At 35.7% G+C, this 26208-nt stretch overlaps 1 protein-coding gene and 2 pseudogenes across 1 annotated transcript; all 3 read right to left on the bottom strand.

Moving 5' to 3' along the window:
* Window positions 1–1711: 1711 nt before the first annotated feature.
* Window positions 1712–4743, bottom strand: LOC132190660 (beta-amyrin 28-monooxygenase-like; annotated as a pseudogene).
* Window positions 4744–7146: 2403 nt separating this feature from the next.
* On the bottom strand, window positions 7147–10784 carry LOC132185275 (beta-amyrin 6-beta-monooxygenase-like). Its single transcript, XM_088518302.1, has 4 exons — window positions 10249–10784; window positions 8285–8723; window positions 8018–8205; window positions 7147–7850 (listed from the first exon to the last, which is right to left on the bottom strand). The coding sequence occupies exons 1-4, from the start codon at window positions 10762–10764 to the stop codon at window positions 7545–7547; spliced, it is 1449 nt and encodes a 482-aa protein (XP_088374428.1). The 5' UTR covers window positions 10765–10784; the 3' UTR covers window positions 7147–7544.
* Window positions 10785–21432: 10648 nt separating this feature from the next.
* The window catches only part of LOC132185276 (tryptophan aminotransferase-related protein 3-like), a 74796-nt pseudogene continuing 70020 nt past the window's right edge, over window positions 21433–26208 (bottom strand).

Below are 26208 nucleotides of genomic sequence, written 5' to 3'. Positions count from 1 at the left end.
ACAAAAGTGGACACATGTTATTCAATGAATAGATGATAGCATAATGTAAATAAGTATAAAAAGAATGGGGCTCACTATGGGAGATTTTCTCCCCAACAATGTGTGTGTTGGGATCTTGTATATCATATGCACAGTGGAATCATCCCAATGATCGACTTCAAGAGAATATGGAAAGATCATGCCATGGAGAGTAAAAGACAAGAGAAGCACTCTTAGAAAAATGGCTACTCCTTGGCTAGACAAAATCTTTTCCTTCTTGTTTCTCTCACTATACAGCTATCTCTAGGATTTCCAAAGCTTTGGAATCTTTTCCTCAATGACCGAAGATAACCAAGAGAGTAGGCTCACAAGAATACTCAATGTTATACTCAATGTTGTCTGCATCCAATGCCTACAAGCTCCTCTCGGCTAAGTTAGGGAGAAAACCCTAGCCTCTTGTCTTGGAGAAACATGGCTAGGAGTCGACTATAGTTTTATCCCTAAAAACAAAAATGTTGGTGGCTGTAAATGGGTATTCCACATCAAACATCATGCTAAAACCTCGATTGAGCGTTACATAGTCTACTTTGTTGTTGAAAGGCTATCATCAACAACAAGGCCCAGATTTTTCAGAAACTTTTAGCCTCGTTGTCAAACCCACTACCGTTCGCTCAATTCTCTCCATTGTCATCTCTTCTAGTTGGTGCTTACGTCAAATTGATATTCAAAATGCATTTCTTTATGGTTTTCTAGAAGAGGACATTTACATGGTTCAACCTCTAGATTTCCTCATCCACAATTTTCGAATCATGTCTGTTGTCTACATAAATCATTGTATGGCCTTAAACAAACGTCGAGCATGGTTTTCCTGACTTAGCACTTGTCTCTATACACTCTGTTTTATTGGCTCCAAAGCATATTCCTCTTTATTAATTTTTTGCCAAGGATCCTCAATTATCTATTTCCTTATTTATGTTGACGACATTATCGTGACCGATTCATATCCTATGGCCGTTGAGTCACTCATCAAGTTACTTAATACTGACTTTACAATAAAGGACCTTAGCTATTTCATTTTCTTTCTTGGGGTCGAAACTCTCTGTCTCTAACCATTTATTTCTCACATAGAGGAAGTACATTGTGGATTTACTCAAAAGAAGTAATATGGCTCTTGCCAAATCAGCAATCACTCCCATGGCTACAGCAAATCGTATAGATTGTATCATTATTTTCTTACCTTTGTATTTGGTGTATATTAGAAATGGGTCTTGGGCTTAACTCAACCCAAAAGCTAGCTTAAGAGTTGAGGTTTCCTCTCATCTTATAAATGGCCTATCTCCCTTAATACCCAAGCAATGTGGGACTTCCAACACGCCCCCTCACGAGTGGCTGGAGGACATCCAAGCCAACATGTGCGACAATAGGAGACGGTGGGCCACAACCAATTGAACTTGGCTCTGATACCATATTAGAAATGGGTCTTGGGCTTAACTCAACCCAAAAGTTAGCTTAAGAGTTGAGGTTTCCTCTCATCTTATAAATGGCCTATCTCCCTTAATACCCAAGCAATGTGGGACTTCCAACAGTGTAAACCCACGCAAAAAAAAAAAAAACAAAAACAAAAACCACCGAAGGAGGAAGTGTGGAAAATACAAACCATTCAGTTGTTGATATTTTTCTGATTGTCGATAGACAGCTGCTGGCATAAGGTTTATTACATCAACTCTTGACACTAATTGAGAGGGTGTAGGTGAACCAGAAGACCATTCTCTGGAATAGGTGATGGATTGTATATAAACTTTGCATTCGGATTTACTTTCTCCAATTTGAATTTGGTCACCACATTATGCATGAATGTGAGAATTTCCAATCGTGCGTATTCCTTTCCAGGGCACATTCGAGGTCCTCCTCCAAATGGTACAAAAGTGTACGGTGCAGGCCCCCTCCCTTCAAATCTTGAAGGATCGAACTTCTCTGGTTCAGGGAAATATTCTGGAATTTTGTTTGTTGAATTTACAGTCCAGTATGTCTGCAAGAAAATGGATTCACAAAAGTAAATCTCAAGCCGGTTCTAGTTCAGTTTCTAGAGACGGAACCAGGGGGCGGGGGCAATAGCCTCATTCATGAGAAATCCGGATTCTGTCCTAGTTAGCTTGTATTTGCATAATTGTTACATACCTTTCATCCCTTTGGAATTGTAACACCCGCATAACTAAAGTCAGCTGTGACCTCTCTGAATCCTCCTTGAGCAGGAGATGCTAACCTCATTGCTTCGCATGGCACATTCCAAGAATACTTCATCTTCTGAATGTCTTCCCAATTCAACAATTCATCTTCACCTTTGGACTTTGCAATCTGCAATTGTTCTGTGTCAACCAAACAAACCACTTTCATATCAAATTCAAAAATATGTTTTATTGTGTCTGATCTGGTTATTAAAATATGAATTAAATGATTAAATTTACAATTTTTTGTCTTTATGTAGGATAAGTTGTAGTTTAACATGGTATTAAAATAAAGGTCTTGAATTTGAACTTTATCTCCGTAATTCACATCAAATTTCACTTAAATATTCTACATGTTAAGTGTCACTTGTTGAGAGTAGATTTGAGCCTAAAAAAACACACAAATGTCTATGAAATTGTTTCTACTCTTGTACCACATTCAGTGGTTTGTATCATCGATACTTGTTGCGACAAAATAATTCAAAGATCACAAAATAATAAATAACATAATCACACAAAATACCAAAATTTATGTAGTTTGGCTTAACGAGCTTACATCTATAGACGAAGATGATCTAGATGAAATTAACTATCAAAATGATAGAGTATAAAGAGTATTACAAAGAAAACTACTTAAATCCAAAAGATCCGGTTCACCCAATTCTCACTATCGCGCAAAAAAGAGTTAAAGAAAGAGAAAACTTCTCTTATCTCCTTGGCCTTTCCGTACTCCAAAACTGAGAGAATACAAGTGAGACAAATGAAGCAAAACGGGTGTATCAAATCTCTCACAAAGCCACTCTTCTTCATTGAAGGACCAAATGGTTGTCTTCAATAATTAAAGGTGTTGTTCTTTCAAAGCTTCTACAAAGAAGCTAAAGAAAAAAAATGAGACAACAAAAATCAACAAGAATGGGGCCACACTTGACTTGTGGAAAGCAAGCCACCACACGACAATACTTTTAAGGATTTACAATGTGGTTGTTAACAGAGTGGTTACAAAGATAGCAAGTGATAATGATTACACATTTGTGGATCATCTCTTATCCCTTTTTGAGGTTAAAGATAACAAGTGGTTAATATATTTAACACTTTTTTAACATAATCCTGAATTAAATGATTAAAATTATAATTTTTTATTTGCTAAAACTTTTAAAATATGTGAAGATAATGAATAGGGGAAACTTTATTTTAAATCACTGAATTACCGTGCGTTTTGAGAAGACCTTCCAAAATTCAAAAACTCTCAATTTACAACCTGAACTTTCAATTTCAATCAATTTACCCTTCTAAACATTAAAAGAGATAAAATGACGTTTATACCTTTGACTTTTTTATAAAATTTCAAATTTACCCTTATTTCAAATTATTAAAAAAAAAAAGGGTAATTTTGTTTTTTTTTTTTGGCATTTCTGTTAACTAACTTTTAAAAGCTAAAACTAACATAAGAGTAAATTGATTGAAATTGAAAGTTTAGAGATGTAAATTGAGAGTTTTTGAATTTTGAAAGTCTTCTCAAAATGTGCGGTAGTTCATGGTCTAATTAAAGTGAAGTTTCCGCTAATAAAAACGTACCTCTTAAGACCTCGCCTTATACTTGAGGAAGCTCCGCCAGATAACTCAGGATGACTGTAATGGCAGAACTTACCGTATCGTAGCTGGCGATGAAGAAACCTATAATCCTAAGAGCAATCTCCTTCTCCTCCATTCCTCTGCCATTCTCATCCCTTATAAGGAGCATGCGAGTCAACAGGTCTTCATGTGCAGACCCTATATTCTCTGACAGCTCCATTTTTCGCTTTCTAATGATGCCCAAAAGCTCCTCACGAACAAGTTTGCCTCCTTTAACAGCTCGATTGAAAGTTGTACCTGGAAGATTTACTGGAATGGATACGAGGCCAGCAGTAACAAGATTGAAGGGATTTGCAAATCTGGTTACTTGCTCGTTGTCTTGGATGTTCATAAACAGCCGGCAAGCCAATGCAAAGGTGTACTTCTTTGAGAGTGGAAAAAGCTTCAATTCTTTACAAGGGGTTGACCAATCTGTTTCCAAGTGTTGTTTTGACATGGAATCCATGATGGTTATGTAACGTTGCAGAGCTTCTGGTTTGAGAAAATCAGGGCGAATGGCACGCATTTTGGCTGCCTCTGCTTTGGTAGAATGTTCAGCATCGGTGGGGAAAAGAAAAATTCGATCCAATGAGCGCGGCAACCATGTGGTGAGATGCTTGTTCTGATCACTTGAAAACAAGAATTTGTTCCCAGAAGCACCACAAAAGACAGCCAACTTCTCTCCAAGCAAGGAGGTTCTGAACACGTCTGGTGAGTAGTTGCTCATTCTGTCGGCTATGAATTTCTCTGGATTGCCCCTTTTGCTGGCCTTGGCATATTCCAAAGTTTTACCTATGAAAGGCCATCCTTTTCTGCCTGGTGGAAGCTTGGGGGAAATGGGTTTGTCTCTGTAAATGCAGAAGATCAAGAAAGAAAGAGAAATGCTGAGGATTACAAGCTGAAGTAGATACCCAAGGAAGAGGTCCATATCTCTCTCTAGTCTCTACTTACAAGAAATGAAAATGAATGAAGGCAACATACCTGGGATTTAAATAGGCAAAAATTGCATGTGTCTACAATTCGCTAAATCTCAACTATTTGTTTGTAATGATCAGCTGAAACAAACCACATTAATAATATAGAAAAGCGTAGAAAGAAAAAAAACAAACAAACCATATTTTAAGGGTGGTCTTGCCCATTAGAGATAAAGATCAAAGCACTAGAAGAAGATAATATTTATGTCATAGTCTAAGATCGAGTTTACTTTGTATTATAGTTCTTGGACTAGTTCAAATATTATCTATTAGTATTTATCTCATAGTCTAAGAGTTTACATTATACTATAGTTCTTACTTCTTAGACTAGTTCAAATATTATCTATTATATAGATCAGATGTAGTTCAAATATTATCGACTAGCTTTGAAAAAATAGAAAGAAGTATAGTTACTAATATTACAAACTCTACATGTTATCTATATATAACATACGCGTACGTAAGATGTGCTCTTGGGTATTAAAGCCTAAAGCACTTTCACATTATTTCATTGCCATCCCAATTTATGTCCTTTTATTTTTCTATTTTTTAAAATTACTATTGAATCTGTAGGACTTGTGTATAAAACTCACATAAAACTACAAATTCAATGATGATTTTGAAAAAAATAAAAGAATAGGAGAAGACTTATGGCAAAAAAAAAAAAAAAAAAAAAAAAGAAGAAGAATCATTTCTCTTTTAAGAAGGTCGACCACCCCAAAACACGAAACTCATCCATGGTGGGTAAATCAACCATACCATTTGACCTTAATTTTTTTTTTTCCCCCTACATTGAGATGGTGCGATTCATTATGTGTCACCCATTGCATGCAAATTACAAATGCCCGAAATTCTCAATCATAAAGGACAGCCCTAATGAGCTGCTCAATGGTCCTAGTGTCTACTGTACCCCAACGGCTATTATAACCAGGTTTATGTAAATTATGGGATCTATAAATTTAATCATGAATATGAAATATTAAATGCAGAATTTTTGGTTCATTCCTATCCTTCCCCCCCCCCCCCCCCCCCCCCCCCCCCCCCCACAATGATTGGTGTTCATATATATGACAGTTTACAAACTTATAATAATTTTTTTAAAAAAAAAATTACAAAAAAAAAAGTAATGTTATACACCACACTTTTATTTCAATTTTATCACACCTTGCTAATTTGGCACAATCAATCAATGGTATTACAAATGAACAAAATTTTCCTCCAAATTGAGACAAAAATGTGATCTATAACATTACTTATTCCAGTGAGAGGAAGAAAATAAAAATTGGAGATTACGATCATGGCCTCTACTTTCCAAGTTTTTTATTACTATTGCATACTACAAATTGACAAAATTTTCCTCCAAATTTTACTCCCATAGTGTGGACGGCTAGCTTTATCCCTAAAAACAAAAATGTTGTTGGTATTTCGCATCAAACATGGGGATAATAGCTCGATTGAGCACTACAAAGCCCGCCTTATTGCCAAAGGCTATCATCAACAACAAGAGCTGGATTTTTCAGAAACTTTAAGCCTTGTTGCCAAACCCTTTAGCATTCACACAATTCTCTCCATTGTCGTCTCTTCTAGTTGGTGCTTATTTCAAACTGATATTCAAAAACGTCTTTCTTCATGGTTTTTTCGAAGAGGAAGTTTACATAGTTCAACCTCCTGAATTTTCCCATCCACAATTTTCGAATCATGTGTGTTGTCTACATAAATCATTGTATGGCCTTAAACAAGCGTCTCAAGCCATATCTAAGCATGAGAGTTCACGTAAGCAACGAACTGTTGCTCGAAGCCATATGGAGGCCGAGTATCCCCTCTCATGTCTTCCTATTCTTTGATGGGACAATATAGGAGCAACCTAGTAGTCATCTAATCAAGTCTTTCATGGAAATTGATTTTCATTTTATACGTGATCACATTTTAATTCACAACTATATATTCCTCAATATTGATTTGGAAGTCTCAACCAACTCTTGGGGGTTTTTATTATTATTATTTTTTTAACAGTATCATGAATTATTTATTGAATAAAAATGTGATATCTAGCATTCATCTAACAGCAATGCTCTATGCTTATCAATTTACCCTCCAACAGGCACCCTGGCTGTGGCATTTCTTTGTGTTTGGACCAGAAAAAAGCATATTACACTTGCCTGATCATGCAAACTTCAACATGAGCAATTAGTGGTGTAATTAAGAAGCAAGCACTTCACCAATTTCACATGCTTAGGCAAAGAAAATGTTTTACAAATCAAATTAAAATTCTGTGTCAGATAAAAGAAGAAAATACAGCATTTTTAAGACAATGCATTTTGAAATCTAAGATACCTGTAGATAACAAATTATTGCTGAGGGTGTGTTACGAACCTAAGTTCGCAACGAGATAAATTAGGTTCTAAGGGAACCTAGACCTTAGATTCTAAGGAAACCTAGACTTTTCAAACACAATAGTTTGTGATTAATTCTTTTCATACCATTATTCATAGCATAACCTCTTTAAATAGAGGATTCATTACATATTCTAGGGTTGAGTCAGTAGCTCTTATTATAATATAAACTAGGCTGAGTCATCAAGACTCTTACATGAAAATAAAGATTAATATAGAAATAAAGACAAATCTAAATAAAATAAACTATTAAGAGGTTTGAAGACCATCTTAAAGGACCATAACAAGGTGTTCTCTTATTGGATGTGACAGCTTCTGGAATAAGGGTTTATTAAACATGGTTGAGACACCAACTCTTGACACTAATTATTGAGAGGCTGTAAGTGAACCAGAAGACCATTTTCCGGAATAGGTGACAGATTGTAATTGTATATAAACTTTTCATTCGGATTTACTTTCTCCAATCTGAATTTGGTCACCACATTATGGATGAAAGTGAGAATTTCTACTCGTGCATATTCCTTTCCAGGGCACATTCGAGGTCCTCCTCCAAATGGTACAAAAGTGTATGGTGCAGGCCCTGTCCCTTCAAATCTTGAAGGATCGAACTTCTCTGGATCAGGAAAATATTCTGGATTCTTGTTGGTTGAACTTACAGTCCAGTATGTCTGCAAGAAATTGGATTAAAAAAAGTAAGTCCCAAGCCAATTCTAGGTTGGCTTGTAAGGATGGAACCAGGGGGCGGGGGCCATAGCGTCGTTAATGCTTTACCCCTCCCATGAGAAATTCTTGTTCCACCCCTATTGGCTCGTATGTACGCATATTCATTACATACCTTCCATCCTTTTGGAATTGTAAAACCTGCATAACTAAAGTCAGCTGTGACCTCTCCGAATGCTCCTGGAGCTGGTGGTGCTAACCTCATCGCTTCACATGCCACATTCCAAGAATACTTCATCTTCTGAATGTCTTCCCAATTCAACAATTCATCCTCACCTTTGGACTTCACAATCTGCATTTGTTCTGTCAACCAAACAAACAACGTAAACTTAATATTCTACGTGTTGGGTCTCATTTATTGAGGGTTATATTAGAAACGTACCTTTTAAGACCTTGCTATATACTTGGGGAAACTCCGCCAGATAATTCAGGACGACTGTAATGGCAGCACCTATCGTCACATAGCTGCCGAAGATGAAACCTAAAATCATATGAGCAATCTCCTTCTCCTCCATTCCACTGCCATTCTCATCCCTTACAAGGAGCAGACGACTCAACAAGTCTACTTGTGAAGATCCTATATTCCTAGAGAGCTCCATTTTTCGCTTTCTAATGATGCCCAAAAGCTCCTCACGAATGAGTTTGCCTGCTTTCATTGCACGACTGAAAGCTGTGCCCGGAAGATTTATAGGAATGGATAAGAGGCCAGCAGAAACAAGATTGAAGGTATATGCAAATCTGGTTACTTGGTCGTGGTCTTTGATATTCATGAACAGCCGGCAAGCCACTGCGAAGGTGTACTTCTTTAACAGTGGGAAAACCTATGATAAATTAATTGATTAATATCTACCAATTCTTCTCATTTCACGTAGTAATATAAATTAATTAATAATTAAATTCATTCGTTATATAGAAATATGTGAAAGAAAAATAAAAGAGAGCGGAGAGATGTATGGGCTACGTTGTTTTAGTACTATATATATTGAATTGTATTACATAACTTTGCATTTATAAAGAGACAATCAGTAATGTGTAAGAAACAATAGACTTACTCTAACATAACGGGAATATATAAACCCTACAAAGAAATATAATAAAGAAGAATATAAAATATTCTTCTTTAGGTCTAAACCTAAAGAAAGTCTCCCTGAACTTCCAGCCATTTTGAAAAACTTTCCCTGAATTTTCAAAACTCTCAGTTAAGCCTCCTGAACTTTGGTTTTCTCTCACTTTGGACCATTTTAACATTAAACTACGTCGTTTTGAACGTTTTATACCCGTTTTACCCTCAACCGAAATTACGTCGTTTTGGACTCCAAAACTACACCATTTTGGGATTCAAAACTACATCACCATTCAACCAAAAACGACGTCGTTTTGAGCATAATATTAAAAAAAATAAAAATAAAAATAAAAGAAAAGCAAAAGCAAAAGAAAAATAAAAAAGAAAAAAGGAAATCGGGGGTGGCTTCGGGCCCCCCCTGGCCGGTCTGGGGGTGGCCGGACCACCCCCTTGGCCATGGGGGTGGCCGGACCACCTCCTTGGCCATGGGGGTGGTCCAGCCACCCCCAAAAGGCCAAAAAAAAAAAAAGGAGGGGGGGGGGGGGGGGGGGGGGTGGGGTGGTGGATGGGGTGCATTTGGGGTGGCCGAAACCACCCCCAGCCCCTTGGGGGTGGTTTCGGCCACCCTAGCCCCTTGGGGGTGGTCCGGCCACCCACAAATGCACCCCATCCCCTTTTTTTTTTTTTTTTTTTTTTTTTTTGGCCAAGGACCACCCCCTTGGCCATGGGGGTGGTTCGACCACCCCCAAATCGGCCAGGGGTGGCTCCAACCACCCCCTTGGCCAAAAATGGGGTGGTCCGGCCACCCCATTTTGGCCAAGGGGGGTGGCTTCAATTTCCCCCCCTTTTTTTTTTTTCTTTTTTTTTTTCTTTTGTTTTTTTTAATTTTGCTTTTTTTTTTTTAAAAAAAAAAAAATTAATGCCTAAAACGACGTCGTTTTAGGCTGGGTAGGTGTTGTAGTTTTAGGGCACAAAACGACTTAGTTTTAGGGAAGGGTAAAATGGGTATAAAAAGTTAAATTGTTTGACTTTAACGTTAAAAGGGTCCAAAGTGAGAGAAAACCAAAGTTCAGGGGGCCTAAGTGAGAGTTTTGAAAATTTATGGGGAATTTTTCAAAACGGTTGGAAGTTCAGGAAAACTTTATGAAGTTTCCCCAATATTTTAACACTATATGTTGGCAAGCTTAAACTTTTAGAATAAATTGTGATTTAATATGATATCAGAACAAAGGTACTGAGTGTTATAAATGTTTGCTTTTGAGATAAGTGGTGATTTAACTTACCTTCACTTGTTTACAAGGGGACCAATCTTTCTCCAAGTGTTGTTTTGACATGGAATCCATGATGGGTATGTAACGTTGCAGAGCTTCTGGATTGAGAAACTCAGGGCGAAGGGCATGTATTTTGGCTATCTCTACTTTGGCAGAATATTCAACATCGGTGGGAAAAAGAAAAAATTTCAATATTGATTGCGGCAACCATGTGGTGACATGCTTGTTCTCACTTGTAAACAAGAACTTGTTCCCAGAGGCACCACAAAAGACAGCAAAGTTCTCTCCTAGAAAGGAGGTTCTGAACACTTGTGGTGAGTACTTTCTCATTCTATCGGTTATGAATTTCTCTGGAGTGCCATTTTTGTTGGCCATGGCATATTCCAAAGCTTCACCTATGATAGGCCATCCTTTTCTGCCTGGTGGAAGCTTGAGGGAAATGGGTTTGCGTCTGTAAATGCGGAAGATGAAGGGAAGAGAAATGCAGAGGATTAGAAGCTGAAGTAGATACCAATGGAAGATGTCCATATCTCTCTGCTTAAAGGCAATTGGTGTTGGTCAAGAAGACCAGCAAACATACTTGGGATATAAATAGGCAAAGAAGGTGGATATCTTGTCCTTTCCTCCACCAAGAGACTGTTACGAGCTGGCACTCATTCACATGTTGCCTTGATGAATTAGCACATGTTACGTTCAGCCGCATTAAACTACTCTTTTGTTTTTTCTTTTTTCTTTTTTTCTTTTTATTGCGTTAATTAAAATCATTAAAAACATGTGAAATGACAAAAACAACCTACGTTTAAAACTAATTTTCATAAATACTCTTTAAATATAAATATAGTAATGTTATTTAGAAGACTCTTATACAACTTACGTGCATCTTGATAATGTGATAATAAAAATCTGTTATTGTTACATTATCTAGGAGTGATTTTTATTGATACATCATTACCACTTGTATAACACTCGTACAAGAGTTTATTTTGGTACCTAAGTTTTTATGTTTTTTTTTTTTTTCCCTAAATTTTAAAAAGGTATAAATATAGTACTCAACCTATGAGAAAATACTGAATCACTATTTCCGTTAGTCTCCATCAGTCTCAACTAATGAAATTTTCACGTGTGACTCACATAATATGTCATGTGTCCTAAAAATTAAAATTAATAAATTAATAAAAAAATAAAATAAAAAAACCCTAAAAAACACCGAAATCCTAAATAATCGCCGCCTCCCCATTTTCATCTCTTTCTCGTCCCCCAAACCCTAAAAAACACCAAAATTCCTAAAGTTTCCCTCTCCTCTCTCCCTCCCTCGATCACTTTCTCTCTTACTCTGGCGACGGCGAAGAACCACCGCTCTCCCTCCCTCAGCTCGCTCACACACTCTCTCTCTCTCCGGCGATGGCGAAGAAGAACTAGCAACCAGAAAATCCCTTCGGCAAAGATGAGCTCGTCCCCCTCCCACCGTTGTCGAGCCATCCCAGACAACCCACGAGCTCCTCCCTCTCCCACCATCGTTTTCCCTCCGTCTCCTCCCTTCAACCCACAACCCATGAGATCCTCCCTTCCGACCAACGAGCCGGAGGTGATTGAATCTGATCAAGGATCTAATTTTATGAGTTTATATGATTTTTTCCTTTTGCCAGATATAACTCAATTAAAAAGTTATGAGTTTTTTCCTAGATTTCTAAAGCATTGTAAATTTTTTCTTGATTAATTGAAAGTAGTAGAGAAAAAACTGGTTAAATTGTGGGTTGAATTGAAATTGGCTTGGAGAACTAGTCAACGTACTTGATTATCTAATACAGATTATTCGGCAAAATCGAAATCGGAATCCGAAACTCACAAACAACAAAAAAAAACTCCACAATCGAAACCCACGAACGAAAGCTCCAGAGAGGGAGAGACTTCTTGGTGAAAGTGGGTTGGATTTCTTAAAGAGATCATCGCAAGAACTGGTGTTTCAGAGAGGAAAGGAAGAGAAAAGGAATTTGGGGTATTATTATTTTAGTTGGAACTGACACGTTTTTAGTTTTTTTATTTTATTATTATTTATTTTATTTTATTATTTTAAATTTTTAGGACACAAGGCGAAGGCTGATTTAGTATTTTTTCATAGGTTGGATATTATATTTATAATTTTTAAAAACTTAAAGGAAAAAAATAAAAATTTAGGTACTAACAAAAATTATTAACCCATAAATTTATTTATGTCATTATTCATTTGCCAGAAATTGTTAGGTTTGAAGTGGTATGCATGTGTTGTACAACTAGGCTTCGAGTTAGTGCTCCCACAGCATTATTATTATATATATTTTTTTTAATTTTTTCAAGGATAATTCTGTGATAAATTTCTGACTGAACGCTCCTTTTGTGATCTTTCCCTTAACTTTATTTTATTTTATTTTATTTTAATTTCTTATGTTGTCGCAGATTTGAAATGAATCATTCTGTGTTTTTGGTCCAATAAAGTAATGAATGTTCGTGTCACCCTAACATTTTTCTCACATAAAATTAAAATAATTAATTTTTCTTTTAAAAAAAAAATAAAAAAAAATAAAAACCCAAGGGAGCACCCCCACTGCTTGGCCGCGGCCGCCCCAACATTGTTATTAATTAGTTTGGAAAATAATTGTGCTTTAAATATAATTTCGTACCAGATTTTTAATGTAGTTATAAAAATACTGCATTTTTTTAAAAAAATATATATATATATATATATATATATATATATATATGAAACTTCCATTGATGAAATCTATGATGGTTACAAAGTCATAAAAATGACTTCAAGTTTCCGCGAACTCATGTACAATTACATTTAAGGAACAGATCTGCTTCGCGTAGACTAAATCTAGGACATGGGTAGCCCAAATAAAAAACAACTAGAAAACTAAAAATTTGGTCGTGATAGTTAAGCCCTCACATTGACCTACTTCATCTTCAACCCGAAGGCCAAGACAACAACCTCATCCTCAACCTGAAGGCCAGGACAACAAAATAAAAAACATAAAACAAAAAACCCCACAAGTAATAGTGGAGGAGCACGTTATCGTAGACATCTCTTCGGAAGACACACCTTGACGAAAGAGGACGATCAAATTTAAGGTTGAAGAGACTAGATCTGGATCTAGATCTAAAGCAACCTGCTAGAAACAGAGACCGGAGGAACCCAAAGGATATACACGTTGCACTTGTGCCATGTTTTTAATTCAAACTATAATTAATAACTTTGAGCCCAATAATGTTAAGAAATTTGAGCTCTATAATTATTAAATACAAATACACGTTGCAAAAGTGACATACTTTCGTATTATTTCTTAGGTCACACGGTGGTTTAAGTCAAATCTATAATTTGAGTTTTAAGGTACTTCACTCATTTCCATACAAATTGCATATGCTACAAAGATTCATGCGATTAAAATAAATAGGAAGGCTTGCACGAGGGACGCGTTGTAAAGAACATAATAATTTTTCTTGTATTTCTAACATTTTTCAAGTCTTATTAAAAGGTCATTAATTACAATATTGATGTTATAAACTTAGCTTCCAATAGTGCAATTTAACTGGGAGTAATGCTATATATGATTCTTTTTATATTCTATTTATTCTCTTAAAATTGATGTAATTTTTTAAAATTACTTCTTCATGAATCTAATGATCAAAATGGTGACTTAGCGATTCTTCATTTTGCTTTCTTCTACTCTTCTTTTTCTAAATTTAGGGTTGTAATCAAATAAAGCCAAGTCTAGCTTTAGAATTTTAGGATTGGGTTATAAAGACTTCTACAAAAAAATCATTATCTGAGCTTGGCTAACAGTAAATTCGAGCTCGTTAAAAATGCTATTTCGAGTCAAGCCAAGTACTCGACTGAGTTGGCTCAACTCAGGCTTAAGTGTAAAGTCGAGTCGAACTCGAGCTTGAGTTTGGTAAAAAAACTCCATTCGAGTCGTTATCGGGTAACTCGGCTTGTGCTCGGCTAGACTAAATTCTTTTGTCCTCCAACAGTTATCTTAGCGAATCTTTTGATTTGGATTAACTCTCAATATTCTATGTTGTTTTGGAATTTGAGTTACATGGAATATGGTAAAGAAATTCGTGTTCCTAACTCATCTCATAAAATTGATTCGATAAGAGATGATTGCCCACTCCTTATGAACATGCCAAAGATCCTTTGTCCATAGGCAATGTGGGATTATTCTTCAACACCCTCTCTCACGTGCAGGCCAGTATTTTTCCTTGTCCTTGTCACAGGATAAGTAGTGAGGGCCCCATTTGTCATGTGATAAGCTCTGATACCATGTTAAATTACCAGTTATCCCAAAAGCTTAAGCTAATAGGAATAGGTAAATTTAATCCTTAATCAACACTTTAATATTCTCCCCCATGTGTGAGCTCAAACTCTCTTTCAATAAGTGAGGCCCAACACGTAGAATATTTAATTTAAATATGGGTGATTTGGTAGAGTCAAGGTTCGATTCCAGGACCTTTTGGCTCTGAAACCATGTTAAATCACCACTTGTCCTAAAAACTTAAGCTTGTTAAGGAATAATCTCACACTGCTTGTGGACAAAGGATCTTGTACATGTTTATAAGGAGTGGGCAATCATCTCCTATCGAACCGGTTTTATGAGATTAGTTAGGCCCACAAATTTTTTCATGGTATTAGAGCCTACTACAAGACGAATGGAGCCCACACTACTTAGCCCATGACAAGGACCAGGAAAAATATTGGCATGCACGTGAGTGAGTGTGTTGATGAATAATCCAACATTTCCTGTGGACAAGATCTTGGGTATGTTTATAAGGAATGAACAATCCCTTCTTATTGAATCGGTTTTGTAAGATGAGTTAAACTCACAAATTTCTTCATATGACTGGTTTGCTTTTAAATAATTTATGATTGCGTCTTGTAAAATACCCCTTCCCTTAAGGAGGATGAAAACCTGGTCAAATTTTCCAGAAGTTGACTTAATCTTCGAAGCAACTTCAAGTATCTATTTTAAAACAAGTTAGTTTAATATGTGATAATATATATGCATACGTGACTTGCAATTGAGGCTGCTTGCTGCAATAGTTTCACGTATATTAGTTGTAATCTATGGAAAACTAGCTTATAACCCTAGCAATACGCAAGCGTTTTATTAAATTCATACAATCACTTAAAAAAAAAAAAATCCCAAATTAGTGACGTTTGAGAGAAAAAAAATAATGAAGTGCACTTGGGTCCTATTGTCTACTGTGGAAAATTCCAACGGCTATAGACCAGGTTTATGTATATTTATGTGATCTATAAGCTTAATGAATGAATATGAAATATTAAATATAGAATAAAGTTTCTCTCACCAAATGATTGGGGTTTGGATTCCAACCCATCTCCTGCCATTATTGTAACTAGGCTTGGGCGTCGTTTGGTGATGCCAGTATCCGTAGAAAAAATTTTGTTTCGCCAAAATGTTGATAAAGTCGAAAATTTCATCGACTTATTCCGCTGAAATTTTGTCCCGACACCGATACACAGTCGGTAAAGTCAGTTCAGTAAAGTCGGTATGTGAACAAATTAAAAATTATCGACGAAGTCGGTTGGTAGATGGTTAATAAAGTCGGTTCGGTTAACAAATTTTATTTCTCCTACCGAACGGAATTTGTCGAAAAATATATATATATATATATTTTGCTCACCATCCATTGGTTAATCGGTATCGGTAGAAGTCGATTCTCTATCGATCAATATGCGGTCAAAAGTCAATAGGCGCCTAATTGTATGAGTGGTGCAAATTTGCCAACTGCTTTTTCGAAATCACTTAGAGCAAAAAAAAAAAAAAAAAAAAAAAAAAAAAAAAAAATTTAAATTTGGTTCAGTTGAATGGCATGTGAAGTTGATAAAAGTGGCAGATTTTGTATTCGACAGCTGTGTCTCATCAATCATATCTCCAGCTCTGTCTTCGACCGACACTCGTGGGTTTCCCATATCTGTATATAAACTGTCAATATATATATATTACTTTCATATATATTCTCAAATCTAGGTTTCGCTTTGCTTGATATGGTCATGAAAATTACCACTAAATCTAAAATTTAATACTTATGATGAATTAAGAGGAATGATTCCATTCCTATTTTGGTTTTTTTATTTTATTTTATTTATTTTTTTTCACAATTTTTAAAATTATTATTAGATTTGTGAGGTTCATGCAGGAGCTTCATTGATCCAAAGGTGATTTTTAATTATAGCAACAATTAAATAAATATACAAACACCAATTACCAGATGCCCAAATATCTCAATCTACACCAAGACCAAAAAATAAATATGATAGCTCCCCATGCAACAACAATGGAGTCATTTATGCAGACGTTTTAAATACCTTCAAGACATTATAGGCTACATTATGGTTAGGTGTGATGGTGTATAGGATGATCACACTATTATAAGTGTGGTCATTCTCACATCAGATTGTATAATATTTACAGGAAGGTAATAAAACTTTTAGTGAAGGTAACCGATCAAGAGAAACAACTCTTAGTCAAGAGTTGAGTTGAGACTCTATAAATAGAGTCTCATGACAACACAAACTGTATCCCAAAACATATATCTTAAGTACGTGAAAATAACTCTACAGAATCCTATAGAATCGAACAGTGTGAACATGGTTAAGAATTTGAAGAAAATTATGATGAATTAAGAGGAATGATTCCATTCCTATTTTGGCTTTTTTTTTTTTTTTTCTATTTTCTCAACTTTTAAAGTTATTATTAGATTTGTGGAGTTCATGTAGGAACTCCATTGATCCAATTGTGATTTTGAAAATTAGAAGAATGAAAAAAAAAAAAAAAAAAAAAAAAAGATCGGAAGATGATGTATAGCAAGAATTAAATAAAGGACAAAGTTTTCCTTCAAACTAGGTTGGAGGAAATTCCTCCAACCTAGTCTCTAAAATTGACATGTGTCCTCAAACATGTGCTTCTCACATGTTTTTTTTAATACCCTAATTTCCACAAACTATAGTTAACTCCACCGTTAGTTTCTCTCTCTCTCTCACGTTCTCTCTCTCTCCTTCCCCTCCCAAACGAGACCAAGCTGTCTTTTCAACCCAAAAAATCTCTCTGTCTTTACGGAAGAGTGTTTTTTTAAAAAAAGAAAAGATTTTTAAGAGGGTTGATTGAGTTTTCTTAAAAATTTAACAAAAAATAACAATTGTACTTTATCTTTTTTTAGTCGGAAAAGATAACAAAAAATGCTCAGATTGAAGGGATCATCAAAGATTGAAACTTTTCTGGAAATTTCATAAAAAAATTTTACCATGCTCAGATTGAAGGGATCATCAAAAAATGCTCAGATTGAAGAATAATCTTTATTTGTTAAATAGATGGTTTTGAAAATTTAAGAAAAACCCAATCGCCCCTCTTAAAAATGTTTTCTTTTTTTAAAAAAAACCTCTTGGCAAAGTTTCAATAAAGAGATTTTTTGGGTTGGAAAGACAGCTTGGTCTCGTGTGGGAGGGGAAGGAGAGAGAGAGGACGTGAGAGAGAGAGAGAGAGAGAGAGAGAACGTGAGAGAGAGAAACTGACGGTGGAGTTAACTATAGTTTGTGGAAATTAGGGTATTAAAAAAAACATGTGAGAAGCACATATTTGAGGACACATGTCAATTTTAGAGACAAGGTTGGAGGAATTTCCTCCAACCTAGTTTGGAGGAAAACTTAAATAAACAAACACCGATTACTAGATGCCCAAATATCTCAATCTACACCAAGACCAGCAAATAAATATGGTAGCTCTCCATGCAACAACAATGGAGTCAATGGAGTCATTTATGAGACCTTATAAATACCTTTGACATTATAGGCTACATTAGTACAGTTGATGTTATCCCTTCAGAAGCAAGAATCGACCTCCCTAAACCAAAATTTTGGATCCGCCATTGTTGACAATGACATGCCAACTCTAAGGGTGTCAAGGCGGTTACGGTTAGCGGTTATCGGCAATAACCGCTAACCGTAACCGCCTTAGTGGTTAGTAGATTTCACTAACCGCAACCGCTAACCGCCTAGCGATTAACGGTTAGCAGTTAGTGAAATAGATAACCGTCCACTAATGGCTTTTTCAAAATTGGGCTTTTTTTGGAGCTTTTTGGGCTTTTTTTTTTACTTTTTTACCTTTTTTTTTTTTTTTTTTTTTTTTTTTTTTGTATTTTTAGTGTCTTCTTGGGCCCAATTGCTATAAAAAGAGCCCATATTGAAAAATCAAAAATATTTGACCCAAAATTTACATTTACTTGTACTTTAAAAAAATTTCCTTAAATATTAAATCATAACCGGTTAACTTTTTTTTTTTTTTTTTTTTTTTAAAAAAAAACAACATATAAAAAAAAAAAAAAAAAAAAAAAAATCAACACAACATATAAAAAAAAGTTCTGAATTCAGATAACTGTCACAACATATAATGATAATACATTAATACTTAAATTGTGTTTATAAGTAACACGTTAATTGGTCATTGTTTAATCCATTGTCAATTACTTAATTTGATATTATACGTATCATATCATCATTGTACATTAATAATATGATTCACTTGAAGTCTTGAATAAAATATTTGAATTGTCATGGAATCATATGATTAAGTATTGATATTATACATTTATATTATTCATATGCATATGTAGACTTATATAGACTTATAAGTTTATAACATACATTGGAAATAAGTCTCTAGATATTTAATTGTTGTATTAATATGAATTGGTATACTTATGTGTTATGTCATATTATATATGTATAATTTGTTATTATATAATCAAATGATTTAATGATCAATTGATCACGTGATATAATTATATAAATTATAATGATAATATATTAATACTCAAATTGTGATTTAGTTATTTTTTTAAAAAAATTGTGATTTAATAATCAAGTGATTATGTTATATGTATAAATATTTTTATAATTATAATTATAAAAATATATTATATAAAAAGGCGGTTAGCAGAAACCGCCCGCATTGACACCCCTAGCCAACCTCTCAATGGAGATAAGAAAAAAGAAAAGTAGAAACCATATAGCGGGTCTTTTGGAGCGAGAAACTACCATTTACTTGTGGAACCGACGTACGTACCTTCTCTACTACACTACCAATTAATTAATATAAAAGAAAACCTTGGGTCGTTGTTTGCAACAACTTGCTAGTTTCCTTGCATCAGTAGGAGAGAGAAGGGTGGCCACTTAAGAGAGGAATAAAGATGTGCACCAAGAAATAAAAAATAAAAAAATAAAAAATAAAATAAAAATCAAGACACCTAACAAACACCGATTACCAGATGCATGGGGAGCTATCATATTTATACAGAATCCTATAGAATCGAACAGTGTGAACATGGTTCAGAATTTGAAGAAAATTATGATGAATTAAGAGGAATGATTCCATTCCTATTTTGGCTTTTTTTCTATTTTCTCAACTTTTAAAGTTATTATTGGATTTGTGGAGTTCATGTAAGAACTCCATTGATCCAATGGTAATTTTGAAAATTAGAAGAATGAAAAAAAAGATCGGAAGATGATGTATAGCAAGAATTAAATAAATAAACAAACACCGATTACCAGATGCCCAAATATCTCAATCTACACCTAGACCAGCAAATAAATATGATAGCTCCCCACGCAACAACAGTGGAGTCATTTATGAGACGTTATAAATACCTTTGACATTATAGGCTACATTAATACAGTTGATGTTATCCCAACAGAAGCAAGAATCAACCTCCTTAAACCAAAATCTTGGATCCGCTACTGCTGACAATGACATGCCAACCCCTCATTGGAGATGAGAAAAAAGAAAAGTAGAAACCATAAAGCGGGTCTTTGGGAGTGAGAAACTACCATTTACTTGTGGTTCCTTCTCAACTACATACGCAACCAATTAATTAATATAAAAGAAAACATTGGGTTGTTGTTTGCAAGAACTTGCTAGTTTCCTTGCATCAGTAGGAGAGAGAAGGGTGGCCACTTAAGAGAAGAATAAAGATGTGGACCAAGAAAAAAAAAAAAAAAAATCAAGACTCCTAACAAACACCGATTATTGGATGCTCAAATATCTCAATCTACACCAAGACCAGCAAATAAATATGATAGCTCCCCATGCAACAACAGTGGAGTCTTTGATGAGACGTTATAAATACCTTTGTCATTATAGGCTACATTAGCACAGTTGATGTTATCCCAACAGAACAAGAAACGATCCCCCCTAAAACCAAAATCTTGGATCCGCAACCGGTGACAATGACATGCCAACCCTTCATTGGAGTTGAGAAAAAAGAAAAATAGAAACCATATGGCGGGTCTTTGGGAGTGAGAAACTACCACTTACTTGTGGAACCGGCATACGTACCTTCTCAGCTACGCAACCAATTAATATAAAAGAAAACATTGGGTTGTTGTTTGCAAGAACTTGCTAGTTTCCTTGCATCAGTAGGAGAGAGAAGGGTGGCCACTTAAGAGAAGAATAAAGATGTGCACCAAGAAAAAAAAAAAAAAAATTCAAGACTCCTAACAAACACCGATTACCAGATGCCCAAATATCCCAGCAAATAAATATGATAGCTCCCCATGCAACAACAGTGGATCATTTATGAGACGTTATAAATACCTTTGACATTATAGGCTACATTAGTACAGTTGATGTTATTCCAACAGAAGCAAGAATCGACCTCCCCCAAAACCAAAATCTTGGATCCGCCACTGTTCCTTGCAATTTGATATTGCTGCCCTAAAAAATGAAGTTAGCCGAGATGCCTGCCTGATAAGGCCGGCGCCTTGCTTCCATAGAATTGAATGATGCTACGATTTTTGTGTCTCATATGGGTTAAGTCTAATCTTAATAATGTGTATATAAGTTATTGGATATCCTCCTTTTGTAAGTCGGTTTTTAATAGTAAATTCTAATTATAGAAAATCTAGATCCATATTTTTAAGCGGGTCAATAGATATAACCACACTTCACTAGATAATACTAAAAATTATATTTTTTTTTCTACCACTATCTCACCCCGTTGACCACTGAAGCCGTGAGATAATGATAAGACAGTAGCAATATTACTCTAGCGGGGCAATAGATATGACCAATTCACTAGATAATGATTTGTTACAAAATAAATGCCAATAGCTTTGTAATTGTAATCAACCGATGCTGATTACATTAAACTACAAAGGCTTGGCCCCCTCTTCCTTCCCCTGAGATTTTGGCATTTTGCTTAGGCGATGAAGGAGTAAATCAAAATCATCTTGGCTTCGGATGAGACTGAGACGCACATAACGATCAAGTTCAGCACCAAACATGCCACCTTCCCGGCCAGTTATACCGGCTGCTTCCAAGACCGAATAACAATCTATATCCTCTTCCCTCTCACACTTCAACCACGCATAAGCTGTCATCATTTCAAATTGTTAAAATTATAGAAATTTTGCAATTCAAGTCCATATTTCTTTTCTGATTTTTCAGCTAATCCCGTGTATTAAATTCACACTTGTTCTTCAAAATGTAATTTTTAAAAATGTGCGGTTTGAATAAAATAGTGATTTCAAAACGTAGTTAATGAAAACACAATTTTTAAAAACGCTGTGAAATATTTAATAAAATTCGGGTTCGGCCTTTAAAATCATGCGTTTTAAAAAAAGGAAAACAATTCAAAATTAGGTCATGTGATTTGCTAGATTTACAATAATTAGCTCCATGTGGTATTAAAATGAACTTAGAGGTCTCTGTGATATGCCAAAAAAGAAAATTTCGTCCCCAGGGTCAAATTCTGTCTACTAATTTAGCAGATTCCATTAGTGTGACACTTACTTAAATAGAACATGTGTCACAATTTTATTGGCTCTAACATTTCACGCTATCAGAATCTGTTAAGTTAATAGACGGAATTTTTTTGTAGAAGTACCTTACCTTTGGTTTGAAAATGCTGTCATTTTTTTATAAACGTAGTCCCAAACTGAATACTTGTCATGGTTTTATTTAAAAATGTGTTTGGCCTACGAAATCATGAACCCAAACGCACTAGTGTTCTCTTTGTGTGATGTATTGCTAGTAAATTGTCAAATATGATCAAAGTAAGAACACCCACCAATCAAATCATTAAATCTTGAGTAACAATATTACCTGGAGAAGGTGCTCTAAGTTTCTGGGAAAAACTGCAGTACTGTGGTGTAAGTTTCTGGAAAGAAAAGCGTTTGAACGTGGACAAAGTCTTACTCAATTTTTCCCAGCAATCTCTCATGATCTCGTAACCAAATTCGAATATTTCTCTTGCTCCGTCTTCAAGGACTACTTTTATAAGCTTTAAAGCTCTTAATTGAGAATCACGAGAAACACCAATAGTGTTCAAGGCCATATACGTTGTCATTCGTTCGTACACAGCTCCTCATCCTTTATTATTGCCCACCTGCATCAAACCCACCATATGATCACCGAAATTCAGATCCGGATCTTCAACAATGTAATGTCTAAAATATTCGGGCGATAAATATGAGAGAGTTTTTATGATTAGGCTCACTTATCCGAACAGGAGGCGGGCTGTCCGAGATTCATTTGAGTAAATGGACTCTATAGAAACTGTATCACATTTATTAGAATTACTAAAAATTCGAACAAAATTGTTAGAGATTTCTTCTGCACTTTTTGGTAATATAGTAGTTGCATGTAGTACAAATCTAAGTTCAAGAACTACTTGAGAGTTGAGATTAGGAACAAGTTCACAAAGAAAGGTGGAATTAAGAGCAGCCATATGCTTTTACATAATTGAATCCTTAGCAACAGTTTATTATTACAACTAAGTCTTATTAAGTGCTTATGAGGGTGGATAATGGGTTTTCCGTAAAAACATATCTATATAATATTTAACAAATTCCAAGATCTCATAGGAAACCAATAATTCTCTTATTTAACCAATAAAATAGTTTAATATGATTAAGATTCGATAAGTAATGCTAGAAACTACATTTTTATCCTACAATTATTTTACATTGCTAGCATAATAGTCTTAACCAACCCTTGATTAGTCCTTGTTTAAAAAAAAAAAATTAAAAAAAAAATCTAATGGTTGATTAAGACTAAGCACTGTAAAATGGTTGGAAGATAAAAATGTAAGTGCAATAAATTAAGATAGGGGATAAAGTCCCCAAGAGCTAGCTCGATCGGTTGGGACCATGCCTAATAAAGCGGAGGTTACTAGTTCGAATCCCTCTCTCATCTCTTGTGCGGACATGTCAAAAAAAAGAAGATAGGGGATAAAGATTCTCAACAATTTTACGGTCAAAATTGCTAGCAATTGGGGCAGTAGATGTGAGAATCCCTATAAGACTCATATGTCCAAACAGGTCTCTGACAACCCACCTCTCTGTTCGGACAGATAAATCACATAAAAACTCTCATATTCTTTTTTTTTTTTTTTTTTTTTGACATGTCCGCACAAGAGAGGGGAGGGGGATTTGGACCAGTGACCTCCGCTTCATTAGGCGTGGTCCCAACCGAATGAGCTATCTCTTGTGGACACATCTCTCATATTCTAACAATCGGGCAAATTACTAAAAATCTAAACTATTTTATCTATACCATTGTTGGACTATCCGAGTGATGAATATAATGAGGATAATTGAGTGACCCAAGCGAATCATTGCTCTCAAATGAAAGAAATCGCTTTAGATGATGTTTCAGCCATTGCAAAATGAGCAAATGAATAAAAATGGCTAAGGAAAAATTGAGTTTAGAAAAATTGTTGCCTAAGCCTCTGATACCATGTTAAAGTATATAAAAAAAATATATAGAGAAAAAGCAAGGAAGAAAGATACAGATTAAGGTGGTTCGGCATATGGCCTACATCCACACGTTAAAGCCTTTTTTTTGGCTACATCTTTCTTTTACTTGATAGAAATTGTACAATAAAATTACATATTTATCGTTGAATAAGGCTAAGAATACTATTGAAATAATAAATATGGGAGAATATAAGCTGAAGCAATATAGAAAATAAGCACAAATAACTTACGGGTGGTTCGGTGTTAGACACCTACGTCCACCACTCGGAATACCCCTAAGGGCTACATTGTGCTCATTAACTTGATTTGTCTACAACACAAAGGTCCTTATTTATAGGGTAATGTTTAAATACAAGTTTGGTAATCAAATCTCCTTGATTTGATTACAATCTCAATATATGATTACAATCAACCCATAAATAGATAATATTTCAATATCAGCATAATTATGGAATATATGGAAAATATAATATATTTTCCATATATTCTAACATCTCCCCTCAAACTCAAGGTGGAATATTTTAGAACCTCGAGTTTGAAATCCGAAACAATGATGACGGTGGTGGCGGAGGCAGAGAACAAGCTGTAGATGGTGGCGACTGCTGGAGGAGATGGAGGCTGGCAGGCAGCCAGTGACGGCAGCAAGTGGTTGGTGAATGCAAATTCAAAAGGGCCAACAATGGGCCAAACTCCAAAAAGGGCCGAAAATGGGCCAGGGCTGACAACGAGCCAAACTTCAAAAGGAGCTGACAATGGGCCAGAGCTGACAATGAGCCAAAAATAAAAAAGGGGCCGACAACAAGCTAGGGCTGACAACGAACCAAAAATAAAAAGGGCCGACAACAGGCCAGGGCTGCCAATGAGCCAAAAGTAAAAAAAGGGGCCGACTACGGAAAAAGGGCCGACAACGGGCCAGGGCTGACAATGAGCCAAAAATAAAAAAGGAGCCGACTACGTACCAGGGCTGACTATGAGCCAAAAATAAAAAGGGCTAACTTGGACCAAAAATAAAAAGAAAATGAGCCCACTTGGGCGGTTATCAGATCGGCGCATCGAATCTGACCGGCGCGTGGCGCGCGTGATGTGTCCACTTTGACAGCTTCTTCTTCCTTCCTTTTTTTGTTTTTTTTCACCAGTTTCTCCACACCTGTCCCCTTCTTTCTTCCTCTTTCTCTGCATATTTTGCTACAAAAGAAATGGCCATGCATGACTGGAGGAAAGGTGCTGGCATAACCGGAGGAGTAGATCTAGACAGCGCGGAAGCCGAAGACTAAGGCCGGCAGTGGCTTTCTCCGGCGTGGTCTGAGTGGTGTTTGTAGGTCGCGGCCTGGTGGACGGTGGGCTGATGCCGGAGAAGCCCAAAAGGGTGGCGCGGCTCTGCTTGGAAGGTGGGATGACGCCGGATGCAGTGCCGGTTCCGTTGACTGGAACGGCTGGAGATGCGCCAGATCTGGCAACTTGAGCATGAGAGAGACCACCGAGGTCTTGGTGAGAGGAGTTGGACGAGGATGGCTGGGCAAGCTGCCGGAGGAAGATGATCTGGTCGTCTCCGGGGATGACTTATCGTGCAACTGTTTCCCTTCTCTACGTGCGTGAGAGTGTTTTTTTTTTTTTTTTTTTTTTTCAAGAAACAAAACAATAGATTGAAGAAAAATATATAATTCACAGGACTATTAGATTGACTAGCGTAAACTAATAGCTTTGATACCATGTTGAAATAATAAATATGAAGGAATATAAGTGGAAGCAATATAGAAAATAAACACAAAGAAGAACTTACGGGTGGTTCGGTGTTAAACACCTACGTCCACCACTCGGAATACCCCTAAGGGCTACATTGTGCTCATTAACTTGATTTGTCTACAATACAAAGGTCCCTATTTATAGGGTAATGTCTAAATACAAGTTTGGTAATCAAATCCCCTTGATTTGATTACAATCCCAATATATGATTACAATCAACCCATAAATAGAGAATATTTCAATATGAGCATAATTATGGAATATATGGAAAATATAATATATTTTTCATATATTCTAACAAATACAATAAGTACATAATCAATATGTAATCTATGAGAATTAGGAGAGTTAAATATTCAATATGTAACTTATGAGAATCAAGAGAGTTACATAATAAATATATAACATATGAGAATTGT

This window comes from Corylus avellana, chromosome 7 (genome assembly GCF_965113065.1).
Source record: "Corylus avellana chromosome 7, dhCorAvel1.hap1.2, whole genome shotgun sequence".
NCBI classification, from domain to species: domain Eukaryota; kingdom Viridiplantae; phylum Streptophyta; class Magnoliopsida; order Fagales; family Betulaceae; genus Corylus; species Corylus avellana.
The sequence above is the reverse complement of the archived record's forward strand: the minus strand, read 5'-3'. Positions and strand labels throughout refer to the sequence as shown.